Source organism: Dryobates pubescens, chromosome 31 (assembly GCF_014839835.1).
Source record: "Dryobates pubescens isolate bDryPub1 chromosome 31, bDryPub1.pri, whole genome shotgun sequence".
Lineage (NCBI taxonomy): Eukaryota > Metazoa > Chordata > Aves > Piciformes > Picidae > Dryobates > Dryobates pubescens.
The window spans coordinates 10,736,880-10,752,666 of NC_071642.1; the positions used below are offsets into that span (position 1 = coordinate 10,736,880).

At 61.6% G+C, this 15,787-nt stretch overlaps 1 protein-coding gene across 1 annotated transcript; it reads left to right on the forward strand.

Annotated features, from left to right (window-relative positions):
* The first annotated feature begins 918 nt into the window (after positions 1-918).
* On the forward strand, positions 919-15,612 carry ASH2L (ASH2 like, histone lysine methyltransferase complex subunit). The gene is made up of 16 exons (XM_054175081.1): positions 919-1,065; positions 2,638-2,707; positions 3,567-3,712; positions 5,440-5,528; positions 6,336-6,430; positions 6,545-6,640; positions 7,196-7,291; positions 7,491-7,566; positions 10,276-10,369; positions 10,815-11,032; positions 11,631-11,798; positions 12,459-12,652; positions 13,044-13,136; positions 14,044-14,142; positions 14,406-14,465; positions 15,253-15,612. The coding sequence occupies exons 1-16, from the start codon at positions 935-937 to the stop codon at positions 15,358-15,360; spliced, it is 1,833 nt and encodes a 610-aa protein (XP_054031056.1). The 5' UTR covers positions 919-934; the 3' UTR covers positions 15,361-15,612.
* Positions 15,613-15,787: the final 175 nt, after the last annotated feature.

Genomic DNA, 15,787 nt, shown 5'->3' on the forward strand with positions numbered 1-15,787 from the left:
TGGCTGGGTGACGCCAGGGCAGAGCAGGGGGAGGTCCTGGCCGAGCAGGGTGACGCCAGGGCAGAGCAGGGTGACGCCAGGGCAGAGCAGGAGGAGGTCCTGGCCGAGCAGGGTGATGCCAGGGCAGAGCAGAGTGATGCCAGGGCAGAGCAGGAGGAGGTCCTGGCCGAGCAGGGTGATGTCACGGCAGAGCAGGGTGACGCCAGGGCAGAGCAGGGGGAGGCCCTGGCCGAGCAGGGTGATGTCACGGCAGAGCAGGGGGAGGCCCTGGCCGAGCAGGGTGATGTCACAGCAGAGCAGGGTGACGCCAGGGCATAGCAGGGGGAGGTCCTGGCCGGGCAGGGTGATGTCACGGCAGAGCAGGGTGATGTCACGGCAGAGCAGGGTGACGCCAGGGCAGAGCAGGGGGAGGCCCTGGCCGAGCAGGGTGATGTCACGGCAGAGCAGGGTGATGCCAGGGCAGAGCAGGAGGAGGTCCTGGCCGAGCAGGGTGATGTCACGGCAGAGCAGGGTGACGCCAGGGCAGAGCAGGGGGAGGCCCTGGCCGAGCAGGGTGATGTCACGGCAGAGCAGGGTGATGCCAGGGCAGAGCAGGAGGAGGTCCTGGCCGAGCAGGGTGATGTCACGGCAGAGCAGGGTGACGCCAGGGCAGAGCAGGGTGATGTCATGGCAGAGCAGGGTGACGCCAGGGCAGAGCAGGGGGAGGTCCTGGCCGAGCAGGGTGATGCCAGGGCAGAGCAGGAGGAGGTCCTGGCCGAGCAGGGTGATGTCACGGCAGAGCAGGGTGACGTCACGGTGTTGTTCCCAGAGGTAGCCAGCAGGCGGCGACACTGCTCCGCCCGCCCTCGCCGAGCGCCGCCGTTACCGTTTGAAGCGGGGAAGTCTCGCGAGACCTGCGCCGCCTCCTCTCGCGAGAGCGCGGCCCCGCGGGACGATGGCGGCGGCGGCTGCGGCTGTCCCCGGGGCTGTGGCTGCTGCGCCCGAGGGTGCCGAGCCCGCCCCGGATCCTCCCGCCGCGGAGCCTCCGGCCCCGCCGGAACCGGCCGCTGCCGACGCCGAGAGCGGGTATGGTGCGCGCCTCTGGCCCGCGCAGGCCCGGGATCCCCCCCGCATCCCTCTGCCATGGAAACCCTGCGGGGCGCGGGGGGGTCCCGGTCCTGTCCCCGGGGAAGCTGGGGGGGTTCTGGGTGGTCCTTCCGTCCCAGCGGCACCGGGAATGCCCAGGCTCTCCGGCTCGTGTTGCCCGGGAGGGCGCAGTGTGTGCCAGGCTGCCGCCGTTCACGCCGGGCCCCGGGGGGAGCAGCTGCAGCAGGTCCTGGGGCCGGGCTGCCGCCGTTCACGCCGGGCCCCGGGGGAGCAGCCGCAGCAGGTCCTGGGGCCGGGCTGCCGCCGTTCACGCCGGGCCCCGGGGGAGCAGCCGCAGCAGGTCCTGGGGCCGGGCTGCCGCCGTTCACGCCGGGCCCCGGGGGAGCAGCCGCAGCAGGTCCTGGGGCCGTGCTGCCGCCGTTCACGCCGGGCCCCGGGGGAGCAGCCGCAGCTCGCAGCAGGTCCTGGGGCCGTGCTGCCGCCGTTCACGCCGGGCCCCGGGGGAGCAGCCGCAGCCCGCAGCAGGTCCTGGGGCCGTGCTGCCGCCGTTCACGCCGGGCCCCGGGGGAGCAGCCGCAGCAGGTCCTGGGGCCAGGCTGCCGCCGTTCACGCCGGGCCCCGGGGGAGCAGCCGCAGCTCGCAGCAGGTCCTGGGGCCGTGCTGCCGCCGTTCACGCCGGGCCCCGGGGGAGCAGCCGCAGCAGGTCCTGGGGCCAGGCTGCCGCCGTTCACGCCGGGCCCCGGGGGAGCAGCCGCAGCAGGTCCTGGGGCCGGGCTGCCGCCGGTCACGCCGGGCCCCGGGGGAGCAGCCGCAGCAGGTCCTGGGGCCGGGCTGCCGCCGTTCACGCCGGGCCCCGGGGGAGCAGCCACAGCCCGCAGCAGGTCCTGGGGCCGGGCTGCCGCCGTTCACGCCGGGCCCCGGGGGAGCAGCCGCAGCAGGTCCTGGGGCCAGGCTGCCGCCGTTCACGCCGGGCCCCGGGGGAGCAGCCGCAGCAGGTCCTGGGGCCGGGCTGCCGCCGTTCACGCCGGGCCCCGGGGGGAGCAGCCGCAGCAGGTCCTGGGGCCAGGCTGCCGCCGTTCACTCCGGGCCCCGGGGGGAGCAGCTGCAGCAGTTCCTGGGGCCGGGCTGCCGCCGTTCACGCCGGGCCCCGGGGGGAGCAGCCGCAGCAGGTCCTGGGGCCAGGCTGCCGCCGTTCACTCCGGGCCCCGGGGGGAGCAGCCGCAGCAGGTCCTGGGGCCGGGCTGCTGCCGTTCACTCCGGGCCCCGGGGGAGCAGCCGCAGCCCGCAGCAGGTCCTGGGGCCGGGCTGCCGCCGTTCACTCCGGGCCCCGGGGGAGCAGCTGCAGCAGGTCCTGGGGCCGGGCTGCCGCCGTTCACGCCGGGCCCCGGGGGAGCAGCCGCAGCAGGTCCTGGGGCCGGGCTGCCGCCGTTCACGCCGGGCCCCGGGGGAGCAGCCGCAGGTCGCAGCAGGCCGCAGGGAGGCTCTGCCCTGCTGTGGTTAGCCCGGGGTCTTGGCGGGGCCCCTCTCAGATAGCCGTTTCTGCTCTCACAGGGGGGATGCTGCCCTGGTCGATGTCACCACAGCTCTGGAGACAGAGTCAGCCAACGGGAAGGATGCTCTGGTAGGTGGCTGTGGGAGAGACCCAAGTGCACGGTGTGAGCTCTGTGGAGAGAGGACAGGTGGAGAGCAAGAGAGCAGCCAACGCTGCCTGTGCTGTGCCCCTACCCCCTGGGCAGGCTGCTGCCTGGCTCCTGGACTCGTTTGTCCCTGCAGCAGAGCTGCCCTTGTGGTGGATGCTGTGTGGGCTGGGGATCCTGGCCTGGGAAACTCTCCCTCCTCTCGAGGCTCATTGCAGGCAGAGGTTGAGCCTTGTCCTTGGGGCTCACCCTCTCCCCTCCCCCCTTCATTTGTGGTTTTGTTTTTACCCTCACCAGCTGTTCCTTGTTTGGTTCTGGTTTGATGGTGGGCTCAGGTCCTTGCACAGCTGACAGGGAGCTGCAAAGGTGAAGGACAGCCCTGGTGCTGCAGGTGAAGGGCAGGTGCAGGCCTCCTCTTGAGAGGGTGAAATGTTTCTGTTTGACAAACAGGTGTCTGGCAGTGCCTGAGGTGTTAGGACTAACAAACATCCTCAGGTCTCCAAGAGTACTGAGTCAGGGCTCAGAGGAAGACACAGAAGGTGAGAAGGCTCAAAAAGCAACCCCTGAGCCTGATGCTGTGGTTCAGATGAGGAGGACTTTGCATCCTGATAGCAGCTCCAGTGTTAGTTCTTTGAAGAGTTATCTTGGGGATGGAATCCTTCCCCATCTGATCAGTGCTGAGTCCACAGAACAGGCCCAGCCCAGGCTGTGTGTTAGGAGGGAGGGGCAGAAAGTCTTGCTGCCCTCTAGGCCCTCCTGCCTCAACAGGGTGCTGCACAGAATCTCTCTCTTGTCTGACTCAGTCCCAGCCTGCTGCTCTGCTCTGCTCTGCTCTGCTTGCAGGAGGCTGCTGGGGACAGCTCAGAGGTGCTGGAGGCTCAGGCAGGCTCCGTGGACGAGGAGAACGGGAGGCAGCTGGGGGAGATCGAGCTGCAGTGTGGCATCTGCACCAAGTGGTTCACAGCAGACACCTTTGGCATTGACACCACGTGGGTAGCCCTGCTGCACTCTGGGGCTAGGGCAAAGGGAGCTCTGAAGGGGCTCCAGGGAAGCTGGGAAGGGACTTTGGAGGGTGTCAGGGAGGGGTAGGACTGGGGGGGGATGGAGCAAAAGTAGAAGTGGGGAGATTGAGATTGGATGTGAGGAAGAAGTTGTTCCCCAGGAGGGTGGTGAGAGCCTGGCACAGGCTGCCCAGGGAGGTGGTGGAAGCCTCCTGCCTGGAGGTGTTTGCAGCCAGGCTGGAGGTGGCTGTGAGCAACCTGCTGTGGTGTGAGGTGTCCCTGCCCATGGCAGGGGGCTGGGACTGGCTGAGCCCTTCCAGCCCTGACAGTTCTGAGTCTATCAAATACTGAGAGTGTGCAATCCCCAAGCAGCAGAACCTCCCCCAGGGCTTTGGGCACTGCTGCCTTGTGTCAACACCAAAAGCTGAGGCCAGCACAGCAGGAGGTGTTTGTGGCTGCACATCTCAGCTTGAAAACATCTTTGTCCAGGCCTGGCACTGTCAGAGCTGCCCTGGGAGGGGGCTGGGAATGGGGTTTGGGAAGCAGAGGGGATTCAGGCTGCAGCTGCTGTGAACACAAAATGAAGGAAAGGAAACTTTCTTAGCTCTGCCTGGAGCCTGGGTGGGAAATGATCTGAGATTCATTAACAGAAGAACTCTTGGTTGTATTTTGCCTCTAAAGCTTCCCTGAGGACAGGCTGAGGACACTTGGCTTGCTGATGCTTTCCCCCAAGAGCTTTGTGGCTTTCCATGGTGTCCAGGCTAAACAGCAGGGGATTGAACACATCCAGGGGCTGCACTTTGGCCACAGCAACCCCAGGCAGTGCTACAGGCTGGGGGCAGAGTGGCTGAGAGCTCCCACACAGAGAGGGACCTAGGGGTGCTGGTTGATAGTGGGCTGAACAGGAGCCTGCAGTGTGCCCAGGGGGCCAAGGCGGCCAATGGCATCCTGGCCTGCATCAGGAAGAGTGTGGCCAGCAGGAGCAGGGAGGTCATTGTGCCCTGTGCTCAGCACTGCTGAGGCCACACCTGGAGTCCTGTGTCCAGTTCTGGGCCCCTCAGGTTAGGAAGGACATTGAGAGACTTGAAGGTGTCCAGAGAAGGGCAACAAGGCTGGGGAGAGGCCTTGAGCACAGCCCTGTGAGGAGAGGCTGAGGGAGCTGGGGTTGCTTAGCCTGGAGAAGAGGAGGCTCAGGGGAGACCTCATTGCTCTCTACAACTGCCTGAAGGGAGGTTGTAGCCAGGCAGAGGTTGGCCTCTTCTCCCAGCCACCCAGCACCAGAACAAGAGGACACAGTCTCAAGCTGTGCCAGGGGAGGTTCAGACTGGAGGTCAGGAAGAAGTTCTACACAGAGAGAGTGATTGGCCCTGGGGATGTGCTGCCCAGGGAGGTGGTGGAGTCACCATCACTGGAGGTGTTCAGGAGGAGACTTGCTGGGGTGCTTGGTGCCATGGGTTAGTTGATTAGGTGGTGTTGGGTGATAGGTTGGAGGTGATGATCTTGAAGGTCTCTTCCAACCTGGTCTATTCTATTCTATTCTATTCTAACCTCAGCTGATGAGAGCAGCACTGACCCTCTGCAGAGGGAGGGAGAGAGGGGAAATGATGAATCTGTTAACCTGGAAGAGCTGATTTCTCAACTCCACAGGGTGGAGGTCAGTTCCTGGCTGACCCTGTGGCAGTGAGGCCCTCACAGAGCTCTCTGCTCTCTTCCAGCTCCTGCCTGCCCTTCATGACCAACTACAGCTTCCACTGCAACGTTTGCCACCACAGTGGCAACACCTACTTCCTAAGGAAACAAGCAAGTGAGTGCTCCCCTGCCATGTGTGCAGGGTGATCCCAGGGGCTTCATTTTGTCTTCACAGCATGGGAAGGGCTCTGGGGGAGGAAAAAAAAACGTTCTGGAGTTTTGCTGCTGCTGCTGAGATGGTGAAGGGCTTGTGGTCAGTGAGGGCTGCTGGCCTGGGCCAGGGCTTGGGAGGGTTTGTGTCCAGGCCTGGTGCCCCCAGCAGAAGGAGGACACAGAGCTGCTGGAGGGAGGCCAGAGGGGGCCACAGGGATGAGCCAAGGGCTGGAGCAGCTCTGCTGGGAGCACAGGCTGAGGGAGCTGGGGCTGTGTAGCCTGGAGAGGAGAAGGCTCCAGGGAGCCCTCAGAGCTGCCTGCCAGGACCTGAAGGGATCCTGCAGGAAGGCTGCAGAGAGACTTTTCCTGAGGGTTTCTGGAGCCAGGCCAAGGGGGAAGGGTTTGAAGCTGAGGCAGATCAGGGTTAGAGTGGAGCTGAGGAAGAAGTTCTTCAGTGTGAGGGTGGTGAGAGTCTGGCACAGGCTGCCCAGGGAGGCTGTGGCTGCCTCCTCCCTGGGGGTGTTGAAGGCCAGGCTGGGTGAGGCCTTGAGCAGCTGAGTGTAGCTGAGAGGTGTCCCTGGGCATGGCAGGAGGGTGGAGCAGATGATCTGTGAGGTCCCTTCCAGCCTGAGCCATGCTGTGATTCACAGCTTGCACTGGGTTGGGAGGGACCCTCAGAGGCCTCTTGCAGGTAGTGTGGGAGCTGTCTCTAGTCTTTGCTGCCTAGGTCTGATCCTCCTCTAGCTGCTGCTGTGTTTGTGTTTTGAAGATCTGAAGGAGATGTGCCTTAGTGCCCTGGCCAACCTGACATGGCAGTCCAGGACCCAGGATGAGCACCCCAAGACCATGTTCTCCAAAGATAAGGTTTGGCTCTTGCAGAACCCTGCCCTGGCTGGAGGGAGCAGCAAGCTCAGGCAGCAAGGAAGACTTCCAGGCCCAGGCTGGCCAGGCTCAGGTTGGCTTTCTGCTCTTTTGCAGGACATTATCCCCTTCATTGACAAGTACTGGGAGTGCATGACAACCAGGCAGAGGCCTGGGAAGATGACCTGGCCTAACAATATTGTCAAAACCATGGTAAGTGTGGGGAGTGGAGCCCCTGCAGGGTCTGCTGCAGGCAGGTCTTGGGTTCCTAGAATGGGTTGGAAGAGACCCCAAAGCTCATCCAGTTCCCAGCCCCTGCCCTGGGCAGGGACACCTCCCCCCAGCCCAGGCTGCTCAAGACCTTATCCTTGAACACCCCCAGGCAGGAGGCAGCCACAGCCTCCCTGGGCAGCCTGTGCCAGAGTCTCCCCAGCCTCACTCAACAATTTCTTCCTCCTCTCCACTCTCAGTCTCCTCTCTCCCAGCTCAAAGCCATTGTCCCTTGGCCTGTCACTCCCAGCCCTTGTCCACAGTCCCTCCCCAGCTCTCCTGGAGCCTCCTGTCTCCTGGGAAGCTGCTCTGAGGTGTGCCTGGAGCCTTCTCTCCCTGGAAGTGTTGGAGGGCAGGTTGTGACATGCTGCAGCTGTGGCACTGATGTGTGCTGAGGGCTGGTGGAGGCTCTGATGCTTCCTGTGCAGTTGCTGTCAATATGTGAATGAGCTTGGCCTGCCCTGGCCCTGCCTGCATTCAGCTCCTGCTCTGCTTTAGTGCAAAGAGAGAGATGTCTTCTTGGTGAAGGAGCATCCAGACCCAGGGAGCAAAGACCCAGAGGAGGACTACCCCAAGTTTGGACTTCTAGACCAAGTAGGTGACTGGAGATGGAGGGAAAGGCTGCTGGGGGTGTGGGGAGGGAGGGCTGAGGACTCTCAGTCAGCTGAGAGCAAAGCCTGGCCAGATCCCATGGCAAGGCTGTGCTGTGCCAGGAGATGGTTTGGAGCTCCTGGGCAGGCTTGGGGTAGGTTTGACCAAGTCCATGCAGCAGGTTTGGTTTTATCTCTTTCAGGACCTTGCCAATATTGGCCCTGCCTATGACAACCAGAAGCAGAACAGTGCTGTGTCCACCAGTGGCAACTTGAATGGCAAGTTCGGGGGGGGCTGGGACTGAGCTGTGTTTTCCCAGTCCTCTTTTGTGCTCAGAGCACACCCAGCCAGCCCCACTGGGCCCTGCTGCTGAGGGAGGTTCCTTTCACCTCCCTGGGAGCCTTCCTTCTTGGTGGCCAGCTCCAGGAAGGTGCTTTCAAGGAAGCTCTGCTTGGCAGTTGTCTTCCACAATGGTTTTGGTGTTATTCCCTGTTCTCCTCCCTCTGAGGTCTGAAACTGCTGCAGTTCCTCCTAATCACTGCCCACATTTGACCCCTGGCCCCTCTGGGGGCTGCCAGCTGTGCTGCCAGCTGTGCCAAGCTCCCTGGGATGGCTCTGGTAGTCTTCCTGCAGTGCTATCAACTGAGAGGAGATTCCTTTGGGCACAAGGCTGCACTGTTGTGAGTTTCACACAGTTAGGAGAGGGGAATCTGCCTCTTTGCTCAGCTCTGTTGAGACCTCACCTCCAATCCTGCCTCCAGCTCTGGTGTCCCCAGCAGAAGAAAGACTCAGAGGTGCTGGAGTGAGGCCAGAGGGGGGCACAGAGATGAGCCAAGGGCTGGAGCAGCTCTGCTGGGAGCACAGGCTGAGGGAGCTGGGGGTGCTCAGCCTGGAGAAGCCTCCAGGGGGACTTCAGAGCTACTTTCCAGTACCTGAAGGGATCCTGCAGGAAGGCTTCAGAGGGAATTCTCATGAGGGTGTCCAGAGGCAGGCCAGGGGGGAATGGTTTGAAGCTGAGGCAGAGCAGGGTTAGAGTGGAGCTGAGGAGGAAGTTTTTCAGTGTGAAGGTGCTGAGAGTCTGGCACAGGCTGCCCAGGGAGGCTGTGGCTGCCTCCTGCCTGGGGGTGTGGAAGGCCAGGCTGGGTGAGGCCTTGAGCAGCTGAGTCTGGTGGAGAGGTGTCCTTGGGCATGGTGGGGGAGGTTGGAGCAGATGATCTGTGAGGTCCCTTCCAGCCTGAGCCATGCTGTGAAGTCCTTCCCCCCAGGAGGTGTTTGTGGCTTTTGAAGGCAGGGCTGCAGCCCCCTGGGGCTGCTCTGTCTCCACTCCTTGCCCTGGTCTGTGGCTGCTTGCTGGCAGGGTGCTGACTCTCTGCTGCCACTTCTGTCCTTGCAGGTGGAGCCTCTCTGGGAGGTGAACATTTAACCTTTCAGCTTCTAAACCTTAAGTATTCTTGTTTGCCAAGCTCTTCTGGGGTTGTCTTAGCTCAGTTATCACAGAAGCTCAATTCAATTAGAAATCAGAAGTGATTGCAGTGACACAAACCACCAACCCCCTCCTTCATCTTCAGCAATCAGCAGCTTCTCCTTGCCATACTCTGCCCCACTTGAGTGGTGCCAAAGCTGCTCTTCTCCTTGGAGCTGATGTCCTTTGCCAGCTGCTGTGACCTGCTGGTGGTGTAGCCCCAGCACACCTCAAGTGCTCTGGCTCTGTGGTTGATTCAGGCAAAGGAATGATTGCAAAGTGGCAGAGCCCAAAGGCTGAGCTGTGGAGCTGCAGCTGCAATCCTCTCTGCTGTGTGTGTCCTGCCCCCAGTGGTCTGAGGCCCTTCCACTGGCTGGTTAAAAAGCTGCCTGGGGGTTTAGTCCTGCCACAGGCTGTGCTTTGGGAAGGTGTTTATCTACAGTGGACTGAAGCTGGAGGTGGGGAGATTCAGGCTGGAGGGGAGGAGGAAGTTCTTCCCCATGAGAGTGGTGAAGCTCTGGGATGGGTTGTCCAGGGAGCTGGTTGGGGCCCCAGCCCTGGAGGTGTTTAAGCCCAGGCTGGGTGAGGCTCTGGCCAGGCTGATCTAGTGTGGGGTGTCCCTGCCCATGGCAGGGGGGTTGGAACTGGCTGAGCCTTGTGGTCCCTTCCAACCCTGCCTGATTCTATGATGCAGTGCCTAAAAGGCCCTGAGCTGGTGGAATTGCTTGGGAGTCAGCAGGGATCAGGATGCCAAGGGTGGCAAAAGGCAGCCGAGGGGATTGGAGGGGACCCTGAGCAGCCTGGGCTAGGGGGGGAGGTGTCCCTGCCTGTGGCAGGGGGGGTTGGAGCTGGATGATCTTTAAGGTCCCTTCCAAGCCAGCCCACCCTACCACTTTCCTGGTGGTTGGTGACATTTGCCATGAAGCTTTCCCTCCCTTGGGGTTTCCTGAGCAAGAGGCAATGATTTGCTCTCCAGCCACGGCGCTGCCTGTGGTGGTACTGAAGAGAAACACCTCAGCTGCTGCTCCCTTTTGCCCCTCTCTTGAAGTGTGGCTTCTTTCCTAGATGAACATTTCAGTGCTTCCCCCAGCCTGGCCCTGGGCTGCTGGCTTGGCTGAAGCCACCCCGGTGGGGCTGCAGGGTTGGAGTTTGTTCTGCTGCTGTTGCAGAGGGGACTCCGGCCTCTGGCTGGGATCGCCACGGGAGTCACGAGTAATAATCCTGCTTTGGAGCTGGATCCCAGTGCTGCTGTCTGGAGAGCTTGTGGGTGACAGAGGAGGTTGTGGATTCCTACCTGGAGAGCTCTGTGTGGCTGAACCTCAGGCAGCTGCCCTCCGGGCGGAGCTGGCCCCGAGGCGGAGCTCTGCGTCCGGCCGCGCTTTGCTCGCGGGGAGCGGAAGGAGGGAGCCTGAGCTCAGGGGCTGGGTTTGATTTGGCTGCTTCTGCCCCTTGCTGGTTGTGGAGGTTCCATGCTGGGGGGCTCCCTCTGCCCATCAGCTGTCTCAGCCCCGCTCTCTGTGCCCAGGGGGAATGGCTGCGGGAGGCAGCGGGAAGGGACGAGGAGCCAAGCGCAAGCAGCAGGATGGAGGCACCACAGGGACAGCCAAGAAAACCAGAAGGTGAGAGAGAGGGGAGCTGAGCTGGTGCTGAACAGCTGGAACTGGCTGTCCAGGGAGGCTGTGGCTGCTTCCTCCCTGGGGGTGTTCAAGGCCGGGCTGGATGAGGCCTTGAGCAGCCTGGGCTGGTGGGAGGCATCCCTGCCCATGGCAGGAGGGTTGGGACTGGATGAGGTCCCACCCAACCCAACCCACCCCAACCTACCCCGACCCAACCCATGCTGTGACCTCTGGAGAGCCACAGTGGAGCTCTGGGGGGTTGCTGAGAGGTCACAGGGTGCCAGTTCCTTAGCCCTGATGAGTTCCACGCTCAGATGGGTGCTGCTTGGAAGCAGAGCGCTGCAGGGGCTGTGAGCACCACAGGCACAGCTCTGAGAGCTCGCCCTGGGTGGAGCTGAGTGCTGTGCAGCCACCACTTGATGCCAAGGAGCAGCTTTGTGTTTTGCAGTGACCCCTTGTTCTCTGCTCAGCGTCTGCCCCCCCATGGCTACCCCCTGGAGCACCCCTTCAACAAGGACGGCTACCGCTACATCCTGGCCGAGCCCGACCCCCACGCCCCCGACCCCGAGAAGCTGGAGCTGGACTGCTGGGCAGGGAAGCCCATTCCTGGGGACCTGTACAGAGCCTGCCTCTATGAAAGAGTCCTCCTGGCCCTGCATGACCGAGGTACACAGCTCCCTGACCACCTGCAGCTGCTCTCCTGGGCTGACCTCACAGCCCTGCCTCTCGGCCTCCCGGGGAGTCACAGAGGCAGCGTGGCTGGAAAAGGCCTTTGGGAGCCTCCAGTGCAACCATTCTCTGACTCTGCCAAGGCTGGAGCTAAGCCTTGGCCCTCAGCACCACCTCTCTGAGGCTTCAAAACAGCCCCAGGGGAGGGGCTTCAGCCACCTCCCTGGACAGCCTGTGCCAGGCTTTGAGAACCCTTCTGGAGGAGAACTTGCTCCTCATGTCCAACCTAAACCTCCCCTGGTGCAACTTGAGACTTTCCTCTCATCCTGTCACTTCTTCCTTGGGAGCAGAGCCCACCCCCCACCTCACTGCAGCCTCCTCTCAGGGAGCTGCAGAGAGCAAGGAGGTCTCCCCTCAGCCTCCTTCTCCAGCCTGAACACCCCCAGCTCCCTCAGCTGCTCCTCCCCAGCCCTGTTCAGCCCTAATTGCTTTAAGACACCAAATCCACTCCGGTGTTTCCTCTTGTCCTGTGTCATCCCCACACACCAGCAGTCACTCAGGAGCTGCTGGGCTCACCTGCTCTGCTCTCTCCCAGCCCCTCAGCTGAAGATCTCTGATGACAGGCTGACAGTTGTTGGGGAGAAAGGCTACTCCATGGTGCGAGCCTCCCACGGGGTGAGGAAGGGAGCCTGGTACTTCGAAATCTCCATGGATGAGATGCCTCCAGACACAGCTGCCAGGCTGGGCTGGTCACAGCCATTAGGTAAAGGGTTTGTCAGGTACTCTGGGTGGACTCTTGGTGCTGTTGGGTGCTGGGCCCTGCTCAGTGCTGCAGTCAGGGAATCGTGGAATGCTGTGGGCTGGAAGGGGCCTTAAAGATCATCCAGGGCCAACCCCCTCCCTAGGCAGGGACACTTCCCACCAGCCCAGCTTGCTCCAGGCAGGGGGCATCCACAACCTCCCTGGGCAGCCTGAGCCAGTGTCTCCCCCTCCTCACTCTCAAGAATTTCTTCCTCCTCTCCAGTCTCAGTCTCCCCTCTCCCAGCTCAAAGCCATTGCCCCATGTCCTGGCACCCCCAGCCCTTGCCAAAAGTCCCTCCCCAGCTCTCCTGTAGCCCTCTTCAGGTACTGGAAGGCTGCTCTAAGGTCTCCCTGGAGACCTGTTCTCCAGGCTGAACAGTCCCAACTCCCTGTAGGAGTCCCCACAGGGCTCCAGCCCTCTGCTCACCTTCGTGGCCTCCTCTGGAGCCTCTCCAGCAGGTCCATGTCCTTGTGCTGGGGGCAGCAGGGCTGGACTCAGTTCTCCACTGTGGTTGTAGTAAGTGGGAGCTGTGGTTTGTGGCTGTTCCAGACCCTGGAGTGGGGCAGCTGGAGGTGCTGCTGCTCCCCTTGCATGTTCACCAGGGGCTGTTGGTTTCCCCAGGGAACCTCCAGGCCCCTCTGGGCTACGACAAGTTCAGCTACTCCTGGCGCAGCAAGAAGGGCACAAAGTTCCACCAGTCCATAGGGAAGCACTACTCCTCTGGCTATGGCCAGGGGGATGTGCTGGGCTTCTACATCAGCCTGCCAGAGGACACTGAGACAGCCAAGTCACTGCCTGACACCTACAAAGACAAGGTGAGGTGTGGGGTTCACCCTTGGGACTAAATCTCTGCCAGGTGCAGCAGTGGAAACCAGGCTGCCCCAGGGGAGTGCAGCTGGCTGGGGGGTTCAGAGGGGAGAGGTCCACAGTGGTGATCTCTAGAAAACCAACTCCCCAGAACCACCCAGAGGTTCTGCAAGGCTCTGCCTGGCCTGCTGAGGGAGCTTGCCCACACCTCCCCTCTCAGCTCCTCTTCCCCTCCTGCTTCCCAAGTCCTGGAGGGGTGTGAACCACTCCTCGTGGGTCCCCTGCCCCAGCAGGGCTTCTGTGGCTCTGCTGCTCTTTAAGGCCCCTCCAGGTGGCCATTTTCCTGGCTCATTTCTGAGGTTTATTGGAGGTCTGGTTGGGTTTTTTCTGCTGTTTCAGGCTTTGATCAAATTCAAAAGCTACCTGTACTTTGAAGAGAAGGACTTTGTGGACAAAGCAGAGAAGAGCCTAAAGCAGGCCCCTGGAAGCCAGGTAGGGGCAGCACTGGGAGGTGGAGGGCCCAGGACTCAAGGAGAGGTGGATCAGGAGTCCTTCATCCCAATCAGGAGTGAGCTTCTCAAAGTTAGACCACAGATAAAAGTTATCCATGGGACAGCAATGTGCCCTTGTGGCCAAGAAGGTCAATGGTGTCCTGGGGTGCATGAAGGAGAACGTGGGCAACAGGGCATGGGAGGTTCTCCTGACCCCTCTGCTCTGCCCTGGTGAGGCCATAGCTGGAGTGTTGTGTCCAGTTCTGGGCTCCCCAGGTCCAGAGAACTGCTGGAGAGAGGCCAGTGGAGGCTGTGAGGATGATGAAGGGACTGGAACATGTCTGATGAGGAAAGGCTGAGGGCCCTGGGGCTGTTTAGCCTGGAGAGGAGAAGGCTGAGAGGAGATCTGATCAATGTTCATCAATACCTGAAGGGTAGGGGTCAGGAGGAAGGGGCCAGGATCCTGTCTCTGTGTCCTGGGATAGGACAGGGGGCAGTGGACACAAACTGGAACCCAGGAGGTTCCACCTCAGCATGAGGAGAAACTTCTGTGGTGTGAGGGTGCTGGAGGCCTGGAGCAGGCTGCCCAGAGAGTCTCCTCCTCTGGAGACTTCCAAGCCCCACCTGGATGTGTTCCTGGGTGCCCTGCCCTGGGTGCCCCTGCCCTGGCAGGGGGCTTGGACTGGCTGCTCTCCAGGGGTCCCTCCCAACCCCTAACCCTCTGTGATTCAAGCAGTGATAAGGATGAACTCAGCAAAGCAGCTGTGCCCTTCAGGGCTGTCACTGCAGTAGGTGGCCTCAGGCAAAGGGAGTGTGGCCTCAGCTGCTTGCTGAGGGTCAGTGCAGAGCTCAGGGAGGTGCAGCAGGGCAGCAGCAGAGCAACTCCTCCTCTCCCCTTGGCTTTGCAGATCATATTCTTCAAGAACGGTGCCAGCCAGGGGGTTGCCTTTCAGGACATCTTTGAAGGAGTTTATTTTCCTGCCATTTCTTTGTACAAAGGCTGCACAGTAAGTACTGTGGCTGTGAAAGGCCCCTCCTGAGGTCTAGCAGCTCACAGTGTGGGCACTCAGGGTGGCTGTCAGGCCCTGGAAGAGGGGAAATGGAATTACTGGCATGAAGGGACTCTATCAAACCAGCCCGGGGCGGGAGTGGTGTGGCCTTGTGCCTGGAGCAGCTGGGCTCAGGCTCAGGAGGGGGTGAGGACTGAAGAGTGAAGCAGTTGGCCTGATGGCTTTTTGGGAGGGGGGTTAATGACCAATATTTTCCCCAGGTGTCTATAAACTTTGGGCCCTATTTCAAGTTCCCACCCAGGGACATCTCCTACCGCCCGGTGAGTACCGGCAGCTGCTGCTGCCTCCCCTGGGGCTACCTCCCACTAAGGGCTCCAGAAGGGGGCTGAGAGCTGCCTGGGGTGGGGGCAGTTGATTTAGACCAAGCCTGTAATCTGGCTTTGTACTTGGAGAGTGGAGCCAGAAGGGTTGTAGTTAGCACTGAAGGGCAAACAGCCTAACAGCTCACTCGGCTCTGACGCGGGGGGTGCTGGGTTCCCCCCAGTGATGTTATCAGGAGGGAAACAGCCCTGGGATGCTGCCCACACTGCAGGGAGGACAGTGTGGTCCTGGAGCAGAGCCAGAAAAGGGCAATGAAGCTGGTAAGGGGTCTGGTGAGGAGCAGCTGAGGGAACTGGGGTTGTTCAGCTTGGAGAAAAAGAGGCTGAGGGGAGACCTTAGTCCCTCCAAGGCCATGAAAGGAGGTCGGAGGCAGGTGGGGGTTGGTCTCTTCTCCCTTGTAACAAGTGATAGGGTGAGAGGAAGCAGTCCTCAGACCAGGGGAGGTTTAGGTTGGGTATTAGGAGAAAATCCTCCACTGAAAGGGCTCCCAACCACTGGCACAGGCTGCCCAGGGAGGTGTGTGAATTCCCATCCCTGGAGGTGTTTCAGAGCCACAGGGATGCGGTGCTGAGGGCCATGGTTCAGCCCCAGCCTGGGCAGCATTAGAGAAGGGTCGGAGCGGATGCTCCTGAAGGTCTCTTGCAGTGCAGCCATTCTGTGGTGCAGGTGAGGGCTGGCTCCTCTTTGCCCTGCCCCTCAGCTGCCTGTCCTTCCTTCCCTGGGCAGATGAGTGACATGGGCTGGGGGGCAGTGGTGGAGCACACGCTGGCAGACGTGCTGTACCACGTGGAGACCGAAGTCGACGGCCGCCGGAGCCCTCCCTGGGAGCCGTAGGGCACCTGGGACACACGAGACAGCCACAGCAGCAGCCAGGCCAGAGGCTTTATTGGAGAGGAACTGGAAGCACTCAGAGCACCCAGCCAGGGCAGGCCTGGCCTTTGCAACCTGCTCCACCTGCCCTGTGCTGGATGGAGGCTGAGCAGGAGCGGTTGCAGTGAGTGTTGTGCCGGCTGTGGGCAGCTCTTGGGTGTCTTCAGTCACTTCCCTCAGCTGAAGCAGCTCAGCTTGTGCTGAGCTCCTGGCTCCTGGTGCCATGCTGGTTACAGGCAGTGCTTGGGTGAGAGCAGGCAGCAGGTGGAGCTGGCTGCTGTGGGACACTTGCAGAAGCAGCACCACCCCCTGGGCTCAGCTCTTGGGCTGCTCACAGCCAGCTTCCAGCCAGGCTGGGGTGCCGGAGCTGCTGCAGGGAGCGCTGCCTCTG